General features: G+C 43.3%; 1 protein-coding gene across 1 annotated transcript in view; it reads left to right on the top strand.

Moving 5' to 3' along the window:
• Window positions 1-1,226: 1,226 nt before the first annotated feature.
• The window catches only part of LOC147016965 (WD repeat-containing protein 7-like), a 301,923-nt gene continuing 283,053 nt past the window's right edge, over window positions 1,227-20,096 (top strand). The window contains exon 1 of the mRNA XM_085846266.1: window positions 1,227-1,393. Coding sequence (XP_085702392.1) covers window positions 1,227-1,393 — 167 coding nt within the window. The remainder of the gene's footprint in view (window positions 1,394-20,096) is intronic.

A 20,096-nucleotide genomic window follows, 5' to 3' on the forward strand; every position in this document is an offset into this window, starting at 1 on the left:
GGAAGGATGACAGGCTGAGTCAACCCCCTGGTGTATTAATTCAGTGGCCCAACGGGGCTTGAACTCAGGACCTTTTGGATCCCAAGCCACTGCCCAAACCACTGCGCCAACACACCAGGATATGTATGTATATATGTATATGTATATGTATATGTATGTATGTATATATATATATATATATATATATATATATATATATATATATATATATATATATATATATATATATATATATATATATATATATATATATATCCTATAGACCCTTTGTACCCCTAAGATCCTTTCGATCTTTACACCCTTTTGACGTTTTGACCCCTTTAGACTCCTTAGACCCTGTTGTCCCCATTTAAACCATAACTATTATTGGAATGTACCCTTTAGACCTTCTCGAGTCTTGACCATCTACATCCTACTTGACCCTTTTAGACGTATACCATACAAACATCTATAGTCTTCTTGCATATTCACAGACTATACTTTTTAAGAAAGTAAATGCGCAATCTCTACCTGTACCCAAAGGGTGAGTCGGCCTACTCTGCAAATATCCGAATAATTTTAAAAGGTATTCGATGTTCGTATGAAAAAGAACACCTGTTATGGAAACACCATTTGAGACGAGTTTACTTACATTCCAAAGCGAATCGTCCTCGATCGGAATCGCAAGCATCATATAAATGTGCTTTAAGCGGATTTTTCAGACGTGTAACGGAATCAGGATTTTGTTACTGACACCACGTTCTGTTATGTAGGTCGTTATTTAAGCTTCTTTATCAAATAACACACGTTCCTGCAATTCTGAAAAGGAATGTTGTCAGTGAACAACGATCAAACATCTCGGGGTGCACTGAAGGGGAATGACGCGCTGTGGCTCCGCCCCCTGCCTGGTATCTCAGGGTGCACTGAAGGTAATTGACGCGCTGTGGCTCCGCCCCCTGCCTGGAATCTCAGGGTGCACTGAAGGTGATTGACACGCTGTGGCTCCGCCCCCTCCCTGGTATCTCAGGGTGCACTGAAGGTGATTGACGCGCTGTGGCTCCGCCCCCTGCCTGGAATCTCAGGGTGCACTGAAGGTGATTGACGCGATGTGGCTCCGCCCCCTCCCTGGTATCTCAGGGTGCACTGAAGGTGATTGACGCGCTGTGGCTCCGCCCCCTGCCTGGAATCTCGAATGACGCGCTGTGGCTCCGCCCCCTGCATGGAATCTCAGGGTGCACTAAAGGTGAATGACGCGCTGTGGTTCCGCCCCCTGCCAGGCATCTCAGGATACACTGAAGGTGAATGACGCGAACTACCCGGTGGAATCGACTCGCGCAGAGCCCAAAACGCTGGTGTCACGCTCTGGCATCATGAGCAAAGCTGAAGCCTCGGAGGACGTGAAGGAGACGAGCAGGTAAGCTGAACTGCGTGCCCGTGGTGAAGGCTACAGGAGGGAGGGAGGAGAGTGTCGATACATTTGGTCCTCAGGTATCCACGACTTGAGTCCAACTCTTGGACGAGACTTCGAAACGGGAACAGAAGCGCGAATCACGAGACTGTTTGACTCTCTGTACGATCTCTACCTGTCCCTCTCCCTCTCTCTCTCTCTCTCTACACACTTTACACAACGTTTCCATGAAGCTTCTCGTGTTCTGTTTTCGTTCGTAGCCGTTTTTTAAAATAAAAATCCTCACTTCCTGGTCTCTCTCTCTCTCTCTGTCTCTCTGTCTCTCTGTCTCTCTGTCTCTCTGTCTCTCTGTCTCTCTGTCTCTCTGTCTCTCTGTCTCTCTGTCTCTCTGTCTCTCTGTCTCTCTGTCTCTGTCTCTGTGTGTGTGTGTGTGTGTGTGTGTGTGTGTGTCTGTAGAGGCACCTGGTTATCGGTCACGTGACCGAGTCTATGACTTTTAATTAAATAATTTAATCCATTTTTGTTTCCAATGATCCTGCAGCTTACATGTAATGTTTGTCAACTTCAGGCCGACAGTAGGAATGAAACGGAGGTTCGGAATTTATATACCAAACAAGTTAGTTGAGTGTGAACTATTAGTTTCCCCAAACTGAACACTGTACAACAAATTGGTAAATGTGACGTCATGGGGCAGATCCTGCCAAGAGTGAGGATTCTGAAAATATATCGGCAGAAATTTCTGACTCCCCCCCACCTTTTACCCCCCCTCCCATCTTTTACCCTCCCCCTTCCCCGTCTGTCGACTTTCCCTCAATATCTCAATGATAAACAGGAGGTATTGGACTGAAGAGAAATGGATGTACACTGTGATACACATTTCCTACCAACTCGGATCCTTACTCCCCCTCCAAATCCTTCCTCACAAACACTTACCAACTCCTCTTCCTTCCTTGAGTAGTACATTAAATATTGGTGAAAACCACTTTCCTCTTCTGCCCTCTCCATGTTCTGTTGCCTCCAAGTCTCTGCAGGATGCACGTTGTCCACCAGCAACCCCCTCCAAGTGAAACTGCCTAAATCCAGAACTATTGCTCGCCTCCACTCATTTATTCCTCTCTCTTCCCACCTGCGCAACAGTTTCCACACTCGTCAATCTCATTCTTCCCACCTGGTCTTCGAGATGGCTGTTCACCACCATCTCAGGTTGTCGTCATGGCACACCAATCCAAAGCCATGATCTTTTCTACATCTGTCCAACCACCCCCACCCCTCCCAAAAGTTGGTTGATGTATCCATCTTGTCAACCCCTTGCCTTCTCCCCGACCCCTCATTGTTACCTGCATCCCTTGTTTGTCCGGCCATCTTCGTTTACCTTCTCCCTCTGCCGTGCTGTTGGACTTTCCCTTTTTTTCCTACTGTTCTCTTTAAGTTGTGTCCTGATCTGTTCTGTGTCCAAGCTCTTCCATGAGCATAGACCTTGTATACTGCATATATATATATATATATATATATATATATATATATATATATATATATATATATATATATATATATATATATATATATATATATATATATATATATATGTCGTTGGTGAGATGTCTTGACTGTTTCACAGATGTCCTTTCCCCAACTACACCCAATTTATTTCTGGTTGGGCCATTATTTTCTAGAAAGAACATTAAAGTTGCATGTTGAGGTGAAAATTTAGATTACAAATCCTGAAAAGGTGCAATATCCAATATTCAGTTGACATATTGTACGCTGCACATCTTTTTTGTGTTGTATGTGACAGATGATGAGCAGGTTCTGCCCAACAAAATGTCATATGTATACATATATATATATGTATATGTATATATATATATATTGTTGCAGATTTCGCGCCCGCCGGCGTGCGAGCGGCCACGTAACTCGAATCGCGGCACGTCGCCCACCGGACGGACAATCCCGTCGTGACCCTCTCGGACTAACGCCGGGAACTAGTCACGGGTGGGCCTTTCGGCCTCACCATGATCGTGCCAATCGGCCCCCCGCGTGGGATAGGATTGTTCGCCAAATTCGACCTACCTAAGTACCCACACGGAGGGTAGACCGGGCGATCGCACCTCGCCGCAGGTCGACTTCGGACACAGGCCACTTTAAGCGACCCATTCCGTACTATCGGGATAACCGAGCGGTGTTATCGTCAACCTCGACGGTTCCGATTAATTATCGGGCGTATTTAGCCCACGACCAACCCTTTACGTGAAGTAAGATGGAGATTCAATTAAAGAAAAGACGAAGCGAAACGGGAAAACAGTTCAACATAAAGCACATTTATTCCGCGGCAAACGGAAAGCACACATATACAATTACTACAATTATGCACCAAAAGCAAATGTAACAAAAGAAGAAACAACAATTACGCACCAAAAGCAATTGCAACAAAAGAAACACAATGCAGATCTACTACCGACTACGCGAGCACACGGCAACACTTACACAGTTTTACTTCACAGACGGCGCCGACAACACATATACTCCAAAGCATAAGAAAAAAGGGGCCACCCTCAACGATAAGGGGGCAGACGGGCCTGGGGCCGAGACCATGTCGAGCCTACCCGTCTGGTGATGAGCCGCAAAATGGCGGCGGCGCCCCGACTCTGCGGGCCTCGCTGGCACTGCCTGGAATGGGGTGGGAACGGGGCCCCCTTCTCACACTATCTCAGCGCGGGGGAAACGGGGGGGTTGTTGATGCTCGGGGGGAAGAGGATATCTGGCTGGCTTGGGTCCCGCGACGAGCGACTCCACTGCGACCTCGACCGCGTTCCCGGCCTCCCCTCTCCGCAGCTCCCCGACTCTGACACGAGCGCAGACCTCCACAAAGCTTCTTGGCTTCTCCAGCCTCTCCGGACCCCGACAGACACTCTCTCTCGACTGATTTCGCCGCCGCCACAACTCTCCAACTCTTTCCTCTTCTCAACTCTTCAACTCTTCCCAACTGCCTCGATTCGCTCCGCGCTCGGTGCTTTATAGTCCGACAGGAGAAATCATATGCAGATTTTTGGATCAGGAACGGCTCGGGGGCGGAGCCACGCTCGCCCATTGGACGAAGGAAAAGTGGGCGTGAATCATTCTTGATCCGCGAATCTGCATATAGCGATTATACTCCGACGCGCCTGGAGGTGGGGCCAAATCGCCCCACGCTCGCTGATAGGACGGAACAGAAGTGGGCGTGAATCATTCTTGATCCGATTTCTCGGAAAAGCTGGTGTTTTTGCACCCACTGCTCGGTGCGCGCCCTGTACGAGTCCAGTATCGGTGCCCACAAGCGGCGCGGGAATGGCGGTGATGCGATGGTTGCGAGGGCGAGTTGTGACGGTAAAGGTCGTGGCTGTTGGCGTTGCTGTTGTTGTGAAGCGGCGTTGCGGTTGGTGGTTGGTGTGTGAAAGTGGTTGTGGAGAAGGTGGATGTTGTGAAGGCGGTTCTGGAGAAGGTGGCTGTGGTTGTCGAGATGCGGTTGGTGGTGGTTGTGGTGGTAGTAATGGCGGTTGGTCCAAAATAAAGATAGTAAAAGAAAAACGGCTATCTAAAAGGGTCGCAGCCCGAATGAATGACATTTATTCCCTCTAAACAACGGGTTTGGGCTAACTACACATATACTTACAGAGATATCTCACCTACAGGACCTGAATGGTGGTTTGCGAATTTCGTCAACCACAACAATATATATATATATATATATATATATATATATATATATATATATATATATATATATATATATATATATATATATATATATATATATATATATATATACATACATATATATATACACACACACACATGTGGTGTGTCATGAGAAAATCGTTTGGCAGGATGGTGTCGTCACACACTTTTCTCTGAGCTCTGTAGTCTGGGTTAGATTCCCGATAAACTGTAGGATTGGTGCTTCGCAGGAAGGGTGTTGCATCATTGAATGTGCCATCCACTGGTTGGACGTTAAGCCAGGTGTCTCACCTGTTAGCATGAACTGCTGGACACAAAATAGCCCACAGTGTAGTTTGATGAAGAGTATGCAAGTTAACGCTGGCGTCTTCACTGACCTTCAAATTCCTGCTATAACCTAGAGAGGGCACTGCATCAGCGGCACAGCCACGCTCCCAGCAATGATGCAACCCAGCAGTCACGTGCTGCACATGAACTAATAAATAGCAAAAATCAAACATGTTCCGTCTCCCCCAAATTGAGAATGACTTTTTGTACACCGCTCCTTCTCAATTCCATATCCAGGTGATTCATGACGTCATCGGCAGGCGCCAAAGGAAGGGAGGACTTGGTTTTTAGCCCATTTCTTTGTTTGTTTTTTTTGTTTGTCTGGGCGATATCTCAGCCATCCTTTGAGCTAGAAAGCTAAAATTTGGGGACAAAATTGAAGATGTGCTTTGGTAAAAAGGATGTTTTTTATTTTTTGATTAATCAATTACTTGATTAATTACTTCATTATTATCGATTTATTAATTTCTTATTTATTTTATTTCTCATCTGGGCAATATCTCAGGCACCGTTTGAGCTCAGAAAATGATATTTGGACATGATGGTGAAAAAGTGATTTGGCTATAAACGGTATTTTTGATTTATTGATTAAACAATTCATCGATTAATTACTCATTACCCTCGCCAAAGGAGAGAGTATTGCATTTGGGTCCATTTGTTTGTCTTTGTTTGTCTGTCTGTTTGTTTGTCCACACATAACTTTCATGTTATTTTCTGCAACCACTTGTCAGATTGAGACGAAATTTTCAACATTGGTGTGACTACTCATGTAGAATGTTTTAATGATAATTGTGATGTCATAGGTCACATGGTGTGGAAACCATATTGGAAAACGGAAAAAACTTTGGACCTCTGTGTCTGAAAGCACCAAGGAAATAATTGAAACCTGGCACATGGCAAGTACTTCTCATGGGGAAATAAGTGATTTTTTTATGATGTCATAGGTGCCCTCGGTATGACGTCATAATTGCATATGTAGAACACCACATCCGATCAGTATGAAAATTTTTGAGGGTCATCTAGGGATAAAATGGTCCACAGAAAAAAAATTAATGACATCATCGGTCACGTGATTTGGCAGCCATTTTTTTTATCCTTCAAAAATCTCAGAAGTGGCTGAACAGATCGAGGCGAAACTTTACACATAAGACCACCTGTTCCTGAGGAAGAAAAAGTTCACACATCAGATGTCATTGGTCACATAGTTTTGGCAGCTATATTGGATTTAACCTAAAACTTATAGAAAAAAATCTTCTCCAGAACGGCTGGACAGATCTATGGAAAACTTCACACAAGTGTTCTCCATGCCATGGTTGTACAGGTGTGTTAAAGAATAATTTATAGGTCACATGGTTTGGCAGCCATATTGGATTGAAGAGAATATTATATGTTTTCTCTGGAACCGCTTAATCAATTAATGTAAAATTTCACAGTTATGATCTAGTATAAATGGGGAATATATGTTTTAAATTTCAACTTGATCGGACACATGGTTTGGCAGCCATATTGGATTTACCCTTAAACCTATTAAAAAAAAAATACACCACTCAAAAGAAGTCCTGGTGAGGGTCTGCAATCTCTGATTGCTCTTTTTCTTGTTTTATTATGAATTGCTTAATTTTCAAAAGTTACAAATTCAGATGAAACAGTGGTGGTTAAGGCATGCGATTCTGCAATTGATTGAGAAATCAATTATTTTGTGGTTATTATTTATTTATTTTAATTCTGCAATTAATCAGTTAATCCATGAATTAATTATTGTACACTGCTCCCTCCCAATTCCGTCTCCATGTGCTGCACAGCGGCATCACCAGGCGCCCCAGCAATATCGCTCGCTGGAGGATTTGTTATTTATTTATTTGGCATGGGGGTGGTGCACTTTGAATGTAACTCTACTTGTCTATCCTTTAGCCAATAGGAAATACCTTTTAACCCTTTGTGGAAGTTATGTTTGTCTTTCAAAGAATAAATATATTGTTGTGGAAATCACTCTTAGGGATTAATAAATGCTTACTATGGCATAGTTATTTAATCATTAAGTGTTTAGGATAGCGGAGAAGTAATTAAATATGATATCAGATGTGTTACTATTTTGTATAGTTAGAGATGTCCACCCTCTTCTTTTGTGTGTGTCTAAAATTATCAACCAGCTTGACCCTTTATTCAATGTTTATATCCTCTGTCATCAGTCCTAAATGTCTTTTTTTAGTGTCTGCTTGACCAAGGTGCTATCTTGGCAGGAAAAGGTGGCATGGAACTAAGTTTCTCCAAGGTATCCTGTCACCAGCAGTGCGGGACTGTCCCTGTGGCCATCAACTGGCCCACCTCATCCGATGGTGAGCGAGGGGGAAGTGGCATGGATCGTCACCGGTGACGTGGGTGGCGAAGGTTATAAAGGCGGGTGCATGGGCGGAAGCGTCGTCTTTCTGGCTTGGAAGAATCCCGAGGATGCGACGCTGGGACTGCACGATTGTTACCAAGCTCATGGTGGGAAGCCAGGCCCTACCCAGCCGACGCCATGCTTCTCAGCTGGAGTCACGTCCTTTCCCCTTGTGACCCGAGTGATGGGATGTTTCAACTGTACTGGACCCTGAACTGCCAGAGCTTGCCGGGTTTGGCCACAATCTCCATTTTTTGTCGACCTCCAACTTTGTCTCTCCATCATGTGCATCAGGCCTGGAGATTTTGTAAATAAGGATCTGCCATTTGTCATTGGTTCACGAGAATGTATGTCGGGTAGAGATTAAAGGGGTTGTTTATTCATTACGTGCACATTTATTATTGTGATTGCTTCTTTTGTAAATTTGTTCCCTCGTGCCATTATTGTTCTTTTATCAATACACTTTGTCTCGGGAGTGAATTCTGGTTGGCTTGGTGGCTTTATCTAGTGGTTTAACTTTGTCTTGTTAATGGTGGATTGGTTAGTAGAAAAGATCGCATCACTTGGCTTAGGATGGTCAGCCTCAGATTAAGATCGGTCACGTGGTCACCTATCTGCTGTAGCTTGGCTGGCTCAACAGTTCCAATAGGTAATGGAGATAAAAAGCAATGATCTCACTCAGAGCTGTGGATTCATCTGACCTCTATGGTCATTTCAACATGACTCGCTGGATTTGTACTGGGCAACTGGGACGAACAGTACATCCGTATATCTAAATAGCATGGCTATTTCTGAAAATAATTTTAAGTGAAAGAAGGCGCAGCAACGTTCCGAGCATGAGCCTTCCTTCAAATCAAGGGAGGACCTTTTTAAAAGCTCTCTTCCTCCCTCTTACGTGAGCCCTTAAAATTTATTGTTTAGATGAGGGGCTCATGCCTGAAGCGTCACGACATATATTTCCACATGGGAATGAGCATATGTCTCTCAACCTTCAGTTGATACAATTCATGGTTGATCCTGGAAATCAGATCGCTTTCATAGAGCATTTACTTAGGATTGGATCTCATCGGAGTGTTTTCAAATCACATGTGATGTTGCTGAAGTATGACATCAATTACCTTTTGGCCCTATGATGTTTTCATGAACAAACACTACACGGTGTAACAGGTTCCCATAAGTTACAAATCAGAAGTACTTTCTTTGATCTCAACGGGGTAATACAAAGATGGGTTTATCCAGCTTCAACTACATGCAAACTCCAAGGCTAAATATTTCATCCAGGTCAGAGCTTTCATCGATATTGAGTTTGCATGACACCTTTGTGCAAGCTGTTGTACAAGCTTGGTTCAAGTTTGACTTTAACTTTTGTTTATATACGGCAGGGCAATGTATCTATATTAATATTGTTCAAGGGAATTTATTTGTCGCTTTGGTAACCAATACCCATAGTCGCGTGTTTAATGTATGTCCTGAAAATCAAGATAGTGGCAATTGAGGTGACAACGAGTGTGGAAGAGCGAATAAATACGATATTTCTGTTCAGCAAAAAGATCAAACCTGTTGGAATTTACAGACAATTAGCTGCACAGTTTGGAGATGATTGCACCGTGGGCAGCAAGAGCTATCTGTTAAACTAGGCTGGGAATGATGTCCTGCACTTGTTACATGTGCGTCCAAAAACAAACACTTCCACTCCAATGGGACAAGTGGGTGTACAAAGATGGACAATATCTTGAAAATCAAGAAATTGTTCTTGTAATATATGCCGTGTTGTAGTGTCAAATTTTGAGGGACCGGCGGTCTGCAAAAATGTCAGCCGTGACGTCATCGCCAGACCTACCATCAAATCAAGTTTTAACATGACACTATACCATTTGAGTCTCCAAAATGAATGAAAAAGGAAATGCGCATTTTACCACGACAAACAAAAGTGTAACACTCACCCACTTGATCTCACCGTTCAGAATTCCATTAAAAAAAAGTTAGATCACTTAGTCTTTACTCTCTACTGTCTAACCAATTATGTATTGAAATAAAGAGCTTTTCTATTTAGTACCATGTGGTTAGGGCTAGCAGGATAGCCTAAATGTACACACAGTTGCCTTTTACCTGTCCAGCCTGGGTTTGAATCCTGACCCAGTTATAAACTGTCACCCCGGTGTTTCACAGGCAGGGTGATTCATCAATATGTGTGCCGTCCCTCAGATGGACATTGAATTGGGCATCCCATCTGTCGGTATTAGTTATTTCATTGTTTTTCACATTAGTTGGTGCTTTCTTGGAAATGATGAAAGAAGACAAAGCTTTGGAGCTGGATAAGCATCTGAGAGTATTGAAGGAGATGGCAGAGCAGGTAATCATGATGTTAACATGCTGTATATAACGTTATGCTTGCCTGCTCTGCCAACACGAGCCCATGTGATTGATGTATTAGAGGCCTACCTTTACTCATACCGTGTGATAGCCATTCACATTCTTCACAAGAACAGCCACATCAATGATCCACCCAGATTTCAACTACTTGTGGGCATCCAGAGTTTTCCATGCTTTCACGTCTTCCAGGGTGTAAATACTTTTTTGTAAACGTAAGATAATTCACTAAATATGGATATAAAATGGTTGTTAAGTAATTAGTTTGTCTCGCTTCTGGACCTTGCTGTATTTGGATTTTGACCTTGCTGTACTTGCAATTCATACGGCTCTGTGTTGCCCATCACCTCAATTTTTTTTTTTGAATATTGCTCCCGAAACAAAGGGTCGAGGTTCAATGTATCGACATCTCAAAACTTCGGGACAAGCGTTTGATCAAAAGCTTTGATTATTTGGCTATGAAAGCCAAAAGAAGCACAATAACTTAACCAATGGTGAACATGCATGTTTTTTTTTGTTTTTTTTTTAAACTGTTGTGTAGCTAAGCTCTGCTTCAGATGAATTGAAGTGCAGGAGCACCGCTCTGGTGCACCCCAGCAGGACTACATCCCTGAATATATGTGTAATGTTAGTTAAGACTACAGTGGAGGCCTTCTTTCATGGGGGTGCAACACAGCAAGGTGTTGCTGCAAGAAGGAAGAAGTGGGATGCTCGGACCTCTGCGGATGCCGTCAATGAGGCTTGCACGTGAATTTGTGATCGACTTTGTAATACCGATTTTTTTTTTTTTTTTTTTTTCCTTTTGCTGTCCGAGAATATGTGACAACACTGAAATTCATCCAAAAATTAATGAAAGTTTGGCAAATGATGAGTTTTGCAAATTTCGAAATAAGTGATTTATTTTCTTGTTTCGTCTTGAGAAGAGCTTTCATGTGCCGCATAATTTGTGAGAATCAGTCCTTAAACATGTAAGTTAGTTACAAGATTCACCCCTCTTGGGGGGGCTGGGGGACAAAGGGGGCCCTCCAGGGTGTAGGGGGGGAAATTTTGTTTTTTGTGCTTTGGAGCAGTTTTTTCTAAGCATCCTCAACAACACATTTCCCAAGAAAAATCGCTTTTGGCACAACCTGTAAATGTCCCATCGTCCTGATCCCCCACTTTAGCCTCCTGTGGTGAGACCGAGTCGATGTTTCTCAGAGATGAATATCCTGTGCTGTTGAACAGATGACACACATTTCTAGCCAAGGGAGTCCTGTCATTTTCACCTAACTTTTTAATTCTCATCTCAATAATCCATTTCTCAAGAAAAGTAGTTTGAGTTGTGCACCAGTCTAGTGTCAGGTCAGGTCACATTAGGTCTGTGACTCAGGTATCATGCAAATCCGAACTAACCTGTTTCATGGTCGGGTTGTCGCTGACTAAACCGTCCCCCCCTCACCAAGTTTCTTGGTGAGGAGGGTGTATGATATGGACACCCAGCAGGATTAAAAACAAAATCTGTCAGAGGGCAGAGGAGCTCCTTGTGAGACAATGGCTATCCATATCTCGTGCCCAACTGTGTCTACGGACGTCGTCCTGCATTTTGGTTCGTTTTTCATCAGGACGTTGGTGGCAGGATTTGCACTCCGGCCACCGTAAAACCCTTCACTCCGCAAAACATACCGAAAGCAAATATATATCTGAAAACCCACTCCATGGGAGTACTCCTGTGCAGCTGCCCTTTGCAGGGAAGCTCACCGGATAACGGGTTTGGGGCAAAGCCTTCAGGACCCCCAATCTTGGATGATCGGAGGGAAACCATAGGGTAACCTTCAAGGGTAACCTCCAGATTGCGGTCGTGTATATCAGGGTGGTGCTGAGGTGTCATCCACCAGACGGCAGTCTCCTTGGGTTAACCTAAGGTGCTCCCTTTGGGTGGGTGCCTGGAATGTCCTATCCCTAAGAGAGGATGATCACCTGTCTCTGTTATCATCTAAGTTCAAGCATTTGGACATCGGTATTGCAGCATTCTCTGAGGTTCAGAGACCAGATTGCGGCAAAATCATGGCGGGTTGTTACACCTATTATTGGTCTGGTCGCTCTGATGGTTACCATGCCCAAGGAGTTGCTGTAGTTGTGTCTGACCCCAATGATAATTGAGGTAATGCCGGTCAACGAGCGTATAATGAGACTAAGGATTCGTCACTCCTTAGGTGTCATTTCCCTGGTCTCTGTATATGCTCCGACTGAGGCACGTGATCTCACCGTGAAGGACGCATTCTACGCCATGCTCGAGTCTGTGGTTGATCGGTGCCCCAGACAACGTACTCTTCGAGTCTTGGGGGATTTCACTGCATCGACTGGAACTGATTGGCATGGTTATGAGACGTGTGTTGTTCCCCATGGGTCTGGAACTGTGAACTAGAATAGCACAGAGTTCCTTGACTTTGCAAGAAGTCAAGGATTTAGGGTGGCTGGTTCAGGGTTTTAGCACTCACAGGTTCATCACTGGACTTGGTATTCCAACGCTGGCAGTGTGGCAATAGAGATTGACCATGTGCTCGTTGATGGTCGCTAGAGGATAATCCAGAACTGCAGGGTCTACCAGAGTTTCTCCAGTTCTCCAGGAGAATAGTACCATCCCAGGCTTGGCTGGATGTTGGCAAGCTCAAGGATGAAAGGGTAGCTGAGGAGTTTGCAAATGTGCTGAGTGGAGATTTGTTGGGTCTGGGTGCTTTGGGGGATCCTGAAAAGTTGTGGAGTGCCTTCACGTCCACCGTCCTTGATGTTGCCGGTGGATGTCTTGGAACTCACCAAGGGGCAAAGAAGAATTTTGTCTCTCAAGGGACACTGGATACCATTGACCAGAGTTGCAGGGCCAGGCTGAATGGCAAAGCTGAGCTGTTCAGGGATAAAACTATGTTCAGTAAGGGTGGACAAGGAGGCCTATGTGCAAGGAATCTGTGAGGGGGTACAGCCTGACATGTGGTCAAATGATTCTCATCCTGCTTATTGGGGAATCTGTGCGTTCCTCCAAGCTCGTCCCTCGGTGTACTGCATTTAGAGCGGAGAGTGGTGGGCTCTTGACAGAGGAGTGAAGGCCCGCTGGGCCGGTGACTTTGAGCGGCTGTTCCAGGCTGATCCACCAGCTGTTGAGTTGGATATCAAGGGTGTTGCTATCTCTATTGCTGACCCTCCAATCAACTGTGGTCCACCTTCGTTTGTGGAAACACAGACTGCAGTGAATCAGTTGAAATGGGGTAAAGCTCCTGGAATTTGTGGCATCCATGCTGAACTTCTCAAGGCTGGTGGAAATGCTGTACTCGTGTCATTGCATGCAGTTCTGTGCTCTGTCTGGAGCACAGGCATCATCTCAACTAACTGAAAGAGCAGCCTTGTTGTCCCTCTCTGGAAGGGGAGTGTGATTGCCAAGACTGCAACAACTATTGAGGATGACGCTGCTCTCAGTGCCGGGCAAAGTCTTTGCTCGGATAATTCTTGATAGGGTTTGCCACCATCTTCTTGAGCACCAGCATTCAGAGCAGTCGGGCTTTACACCAAAGAGGTCAACGATTGACCGTATCCTAGCTCTTCGGGTCCTCACCGAATGTAGATGAGCATTTCGGCAGAGGCTGCTTGCAGCCTTTGTTGGTCTCTGTAAAGCATTTGATTCAGTATTCAGGATTCTTGGTCTTCGTGGGGTACCACCAAAACTGATCAATCTGATTTCTGAACTGTATTCTGGAACTGAGAGTGCTGTGACATGTGGTGAGACAATCTCTGACTTATTTTCAGTTGTTATTGGAGTTTCTCAGGGGTGTGTACTGCCCCCCCCCACACTTTTTAGCACTTGTATGTACTGGATTCTCGGGAGGATGGCGGAAAGATCAAGTTGTCGTGCATCGTTTGGGAATGTCAAGATCTTTGACCTTGATTTCACAGATAATGCAGTCATCTTTGTGGAGAATCTGGATGTCCTTTTGGGGGCCCTCAAGGTGCTGAATGAGGAGTCGGAGCCATTGGGATTACGGGTTTCCTGGTTCAAAACTCAGATCCAGGCTTTCAGTGACATCTTGGATGCTGCTGTCCTGTCTGTACCTGTTTATGGCGAGGATGTTGAGGTCACGGAGCGATTCACTTACCTTTGCAGTGATATTCCTGTCTCTGCTGGCTGTGAGCAAGAGGTCAACAGACGTCTGGGTCGGGCCTAGGGAGTCATGGATTCACTGGATCATGGGGTGTGGCGCTGCCGGTACCTGTGCGAGTGGACAAAAGTCCGAGTCTTCAGGTCCTTGGTGCTTCCAGTCTTGCTCTACGGATGTGAGACTTGGACTCTGACCAGGGATCTGAGATGGAGACTCAATTCCTTTGGTACCAGGTCTCTTCGGAGAATCCTTGGCTATCTCTGGTTGGACTTTGTGTCCAATAAGTGGTTTCTGAGAGACTCAAATGAGATTTGTTACCTGCATCATCTCTGTGCATCAGCTGCGGCTGTATGGACATGCGGCTCATTTTCCTGATGCTGATCCTGCTCACCAGATTCTCTCAGTGAGGAGCCTCATGAGTGGAGGTTACCAATGAGCCGACCACATGCCTCGTGGTTGCAGCAGGTTGATCAGCATCTCAAGGAGATGGGGATGGGCCAGGTATCTCTCTGGGGGATGGCTGGATGGAGACCCCTGGAATAGTCAGAAAGTGGACACAGCGATGCGCTGCACCGGTGCATGGTCCCATACCTGACTTGACCTGACTTGTCTATTAGCAAAACTCAACCCAAATGGGACAAATGGAAGTCGTAAAGGAATTTTGAGGAACATTGTATTTTTTGATTGAAAATTTTTCTGAAATTTAACTTTATATTCCCCCCCCCCCTCCCTTAAGTTGAGAAGTAGTTCAGTTATACTTTCTTTGTCATCACTACATGCACATAAAAAGTTGTTCCCAAAAGCGCGAATGAAATATAAATGACAAAAAAGTTGTTTCAAGTTTCAAAAGATAAATTTCTTTTTTCCGTAAGCATTGAGGATCTCGCATGATTCAGCTCCAATTTCGTACAGTGGCAAACAAGTTGTATAGACCATGTGCTTTGGGAGTTATGTACAACACAATGGATGGCGTATACTCGTACCACCGACTTTGCAAGTACTTCTGCACCTCCTGAACGCTGAGCAAAGTAGAGTTCTCCCTCCATACTTATCTTTTTTTCAGCAGTAGCCAATGGCCATGTTGTCTCTTTTTCTTTTCTCTTGTTAAGATACAGTCTACTTCCTTTGAGGTTAGGATCACATCACCACATCCTCATTATTTGTGTCTAAAAAGGTCTTTACCCATTGGTTAAATGACAAAAATGTTGTACTGTTGTCTTTTCATGGGAAGAATCAATGTGTTTGATATTCCTTTGACACACGACCTCTTGTACACAACCTGTTTTTAGACAGCAAACACTACTGACCATTTTTTGTCCATGCAATGTGTTTGGTGGAAGTTTGACATGGTATTTCCATTTCAAAAGGATAGAACCATTTGTGTTGCCCATGATGGGCGTGTATTTTCAGAAAATGAAACTGATAACCATAGTACCTTCCAAATCTATGAATGCAGTTGGCCTAAAGGCCTGGCTTGTATAGCCGACAGGTATCTACACTTGCCTCTGAGATATGTAGCCGAGGTTTTCATCATGACCCAGCTATAAACTGTCATCCTGGTGTTTTGCAGGCAGAGGGGTTCATCAATGTGTGCGCCATCCCTCGGATGGACGTTAAACTCGGCATCCCTTCCACCAACATTAGTCGGTGGACTTTAAAGATCCCACGGCATCCTTTGCAAAGAGTAGGGTATTGCTGGCACCATGAACAGATTACAAATTTCTGCTCTAACCCACAGGGAGCACTTCATCATCAGCACAGCCATTAACATGTTAAGAAGTTAACCACAACTTTGTGCTGCATCTAAAGGAAGAAGACGAAGTAGGTGTACATGATGATTTTTTTTTTTGACATTTTAATTTCATTTACGAGCAAAACACACCCACCCAGAGCTTTGGTCATAGTTTTGATAGCTTTGGTCATTGTTATTCTGCCTTCAGGGCATGGATATTTTTCAGTCCTGCTAAATAGAAAGTTTTTCAAAGGGACAGGTGATTTGTGCTCCACAACAGTGTTCAAGTACATAATTCAATTGAAACAAAATAAAATTTTTAAAGGTTGTAGAAAAAGAAAATTCAGAAGTTTACTGCCGTTGAAGCAGTATCTTTTAAACCACTTTATTTAAAACATTAAACTAGTTATTCGTGTTTGTTTGTGTCCTTTATGATGTCCTTAAAAACAGTATATTTCTTGTTTGGAATGATTTTCAATTTTGTTTGACTGCCAGACAGGCAGACAGAGTAAAAAAATATTGTCTCACTCCTCTCTGCACATGCACAATCAGGACAAATTCAGTCAAAGTACTGTTAAATTGCAGGTTCGTTTTCCAATTCATGTTCTGATTTATGTTCAAACAAGTAAAAGAGCAATCAGAAATTGCAGACCCTTGCTAGGACTTGGTATTAGTGGTGTTTGTGTGCTGGTGTGTTATGTAATGAATAGGAGACATAACTAGACCTGCCACTTTATAACCGCTTGCAGTTATGATTGGGTACAAAGACGCCTCGCTTTGATGCAACCCTGCTTTGATTGTACACCTGACCCTGACCCATGATGTTTATTATTATTATTGTTCAATTGAATTCAGAATGGGATTAAAATAAATTCAATTCAAATCAAATGGAAGACCAAATAGGTACGGTCCTGTAATGGACGAATCAGAAGGAACCCAAACAAGCAAAAAGCAAAGATGAAGTCATCAGAAGGAACCTGGATAGGAAACACATTTCAGCTGCTACTCCTCTACCCTCAAACCAATTCAGGCACAGCCAAGTGAGCCTTATTGAAAAAAAAATAATTAAAAAAAAGAACCCATTAATAAAAAAATTAAATAATTCTGGCTGTCAGACCATCTGTCCGATCAGGTTGAAATTTAAAACATATATGTTCCACATGACTACTACATCATAATTTTGAAGTTTCATGTTGATTGATGAAGCGGTTCAAGAGAAAAATATTTTGAAGATTTTTGTTGAATCCAATATGGCTGCCATATCATGTGACCTATCACTTATTCATGAACACCCTAGTATCACCAATGTTTGGGGAACATGCCTTTGAAGTTTCCCCTCGATTTGTCCAGCTGTTCTGGAGAAGAAAACATTTTCGGGTAAATCCAATATGACTGCCAAACCATTTGACTGATAGAATCATAGAGTGGGAATGTTTTGTTCCTCATGGATAGGTGGTCATACCTGTACAGTTTCACCTCAATCAGTTCAGCCGTTTCAGAGAAGAATATTTTTGAAGGTTTATTTATTTATTTATTTATTTTAAATATGGCTGCTGAACCTTGTGACCGATAATGTCATCAATGTTTTTTTCTGTCAAACAATTTATACTGAGATGATCCTCAAAAATGTTCATACTGATTGGATGTAGCGTTTGAAATACATTTGAAATTATGACATAACAAAGGCACTTATGACATCATACAAAAAAATCGCACTTACTCCCCATGTACTTGTCATGTGCCAAACCCTAACAGCTTGATCCACGTGAACATATCGGGCCCAATACGTTTTTGAAATATCATGCTATACAGTACGATATCGTTTTTAACCCTAAATCTCAATAGTAAAGAATCACTTTAAAAATTAAATAAACCTCGTATCCAGATTCAGATTCGGATCTTCACCAAAATCAAATCGATTCATCTTGGTCACACACCCAACCTGTCCACGAAGTTTTTAATCCAAGTCCGTCCACCACGTTTTGAGATATCGTGCTATATATTGCTTTCGTCCTCCCTATCGCTCGATGGGGAAGAATCACTTTAAAAATTATGAGATGCGGATCCGGATTCAGATCCTCACCAGAATTAAATCAATTCTTCCTGTCACACACCCAACGTGTCCACCAAGTTTCCTCTGAATCGATCCACAACTTTTTTAGATATCCTAGACAAACAAACAAACATACAGAAAGGGGTGAAAACATAACCTCCTTCACCTTCTGTGGCAGAGGTAATGAGAGGAGTCTGTTCACACATTTATACATAAAAAAAATCTTGTTGATAAAGTGTGAGATCATACAATTTCAGTAAATTTAATGATGAAGTAATTGATAAAATAAAAAAGAATCCATTATCACAGTTGACATCAAATCCTTTTCTCCAAAGGCCTGATCTCATATGCCATCAGTTCAGATTCAGACACAGTGTCTCTACCCTGGACATGTTGTTTCTATACTCCCAATAATGGATGCAGGCCCTCGCAGAATTGTTTGAATGTCTCACAAACTTTTCCATCAATCATTCGAAGATCCTGAAAGCTTGTGGCACAAATTTTGTGTTGGAGTAGGAGATGAAGGTTGAAGGTTTCTCCTTGGCTTGGATGCACAGAGAACACTCTGCCGATCATGTGAGGCTTGTTCCCTGGAGATCTTTCTCACCTTCTCTTTCTCCAGACCATTTGGCAGGACAGAAACGTCACTGTTAGTGGGCAGTTGAAAGCATCAGGCATACTCTAATTCATGCCATTTGTCCACATCAATGGCGATGGTGATGTCTTGAAGCACTGTGCCCTCTTTGATCAGCTACTGAATGTTAAGGAATGACTGGAGATAGGCATTTGGGGTGTTATGTACGATCAGATGGAGTCTCCTAAAGATGTTCTTTTCTGTTTCCATCACGTCAGCTGCTGCTGGGGGGGGGGGGGGGGTGTAACTTCAGTTGATGCTGAAGTTGTTCTTCCACATCATATAAATATTTCTGAAGGCTCATTGGATCTGTCTTGACCACAGGTGTGTTGTACTGTGACAAAGTCAATGAGAGCAAGCTGATCAATGTCATATTGTCTGCGATCCGTTGTCGGTTCATTCATTGAATTTTTCATTGTTGTTTCTGTAACTGCCTGATAGTATCGAGGACAGCTTGGCGATGATGATCCCTGGTAATAAGTATCACAGGGACTTCTGGGGGCTGAATTGCATCACTGGCATGGCAAGTATGCTGTGATCTGCACAAAATGTTGGTTCAGGCTTGTCATTGCTGAACTGCATGTTGGTCGAGTTTCGCTTGATGTCGCTCAGGACTCATGTTGGCATTAGTTTGTCATTGCTGAGCTGCAAGTTGGTCGAGTTTAGCTTAACATTAGTCAGGACTCGTGTTGGCAGTGGCTTGTCACTTCTGAGTTTCATTTTTGTCACAATCAACTTGACATCGCTCAGAACTCATGTTGGCACTGGCTTGTCACTTTCAAGTTGCATCTCTATCATGTTCAGCTTGACATCAATCAAGACTCTTGATGGCCATAAATTCTAAAGTTCTAGGGGGTTCTAAAGAGTAAATTCTCGAATTCTCAGGGGTTCTAAAGGGTATATTCTAAAGTGTCCTGAAGAGTAAATTCTGTAGCTCTAAAGGGTAAATTCTCAAAGGATTATTTTAAACAATCCAGGGTATTTCTAAAGGGTTTAATAAATGGCAGCAAGTCCTGCTAAAAGCCATTTTTGTGATTAAACTGAAGTTTTACAACTTCAAAACATTTGGTCCAAGTAAATTGATTATTAGTTTTCTAATGGTACCATTGCTATATTTTCATAGATAGATGTTGAAAATAATAGTAAGGACCTACGTAACCTCCACACTAAAAGTCCTGCTTGAGAGAATACCACATAATAGTTATTTGGACAGGGTATAAAGCAACAGACCGTGGCCTCGATCGCTGAGGCTTACGGTCTTCACAAGGCCTGTGACACCTATCAGGTCAAAATCCTTTTAAATGTCACTTTTGTCGTTTTATGCTGAAGGGAAGCCTTATAGAGCGAGCATGATGATTGTGAATACGACAGCTCC

This window comes from Eptatretus burgeri, chromosome 11 (assembly GCF_056783735.1).
Source record: "Eptatretus burgeri isolate ZD-2024b chromosome 11, Ebu_testis_v1, whole genome shotgun sequence".
Lineage (NCBI taxonomy): Eukaryota > Metazoa > Chordata > Myxini > Myxiniformes > Myxinidae > Eptatretus > Eptatretus burgeri.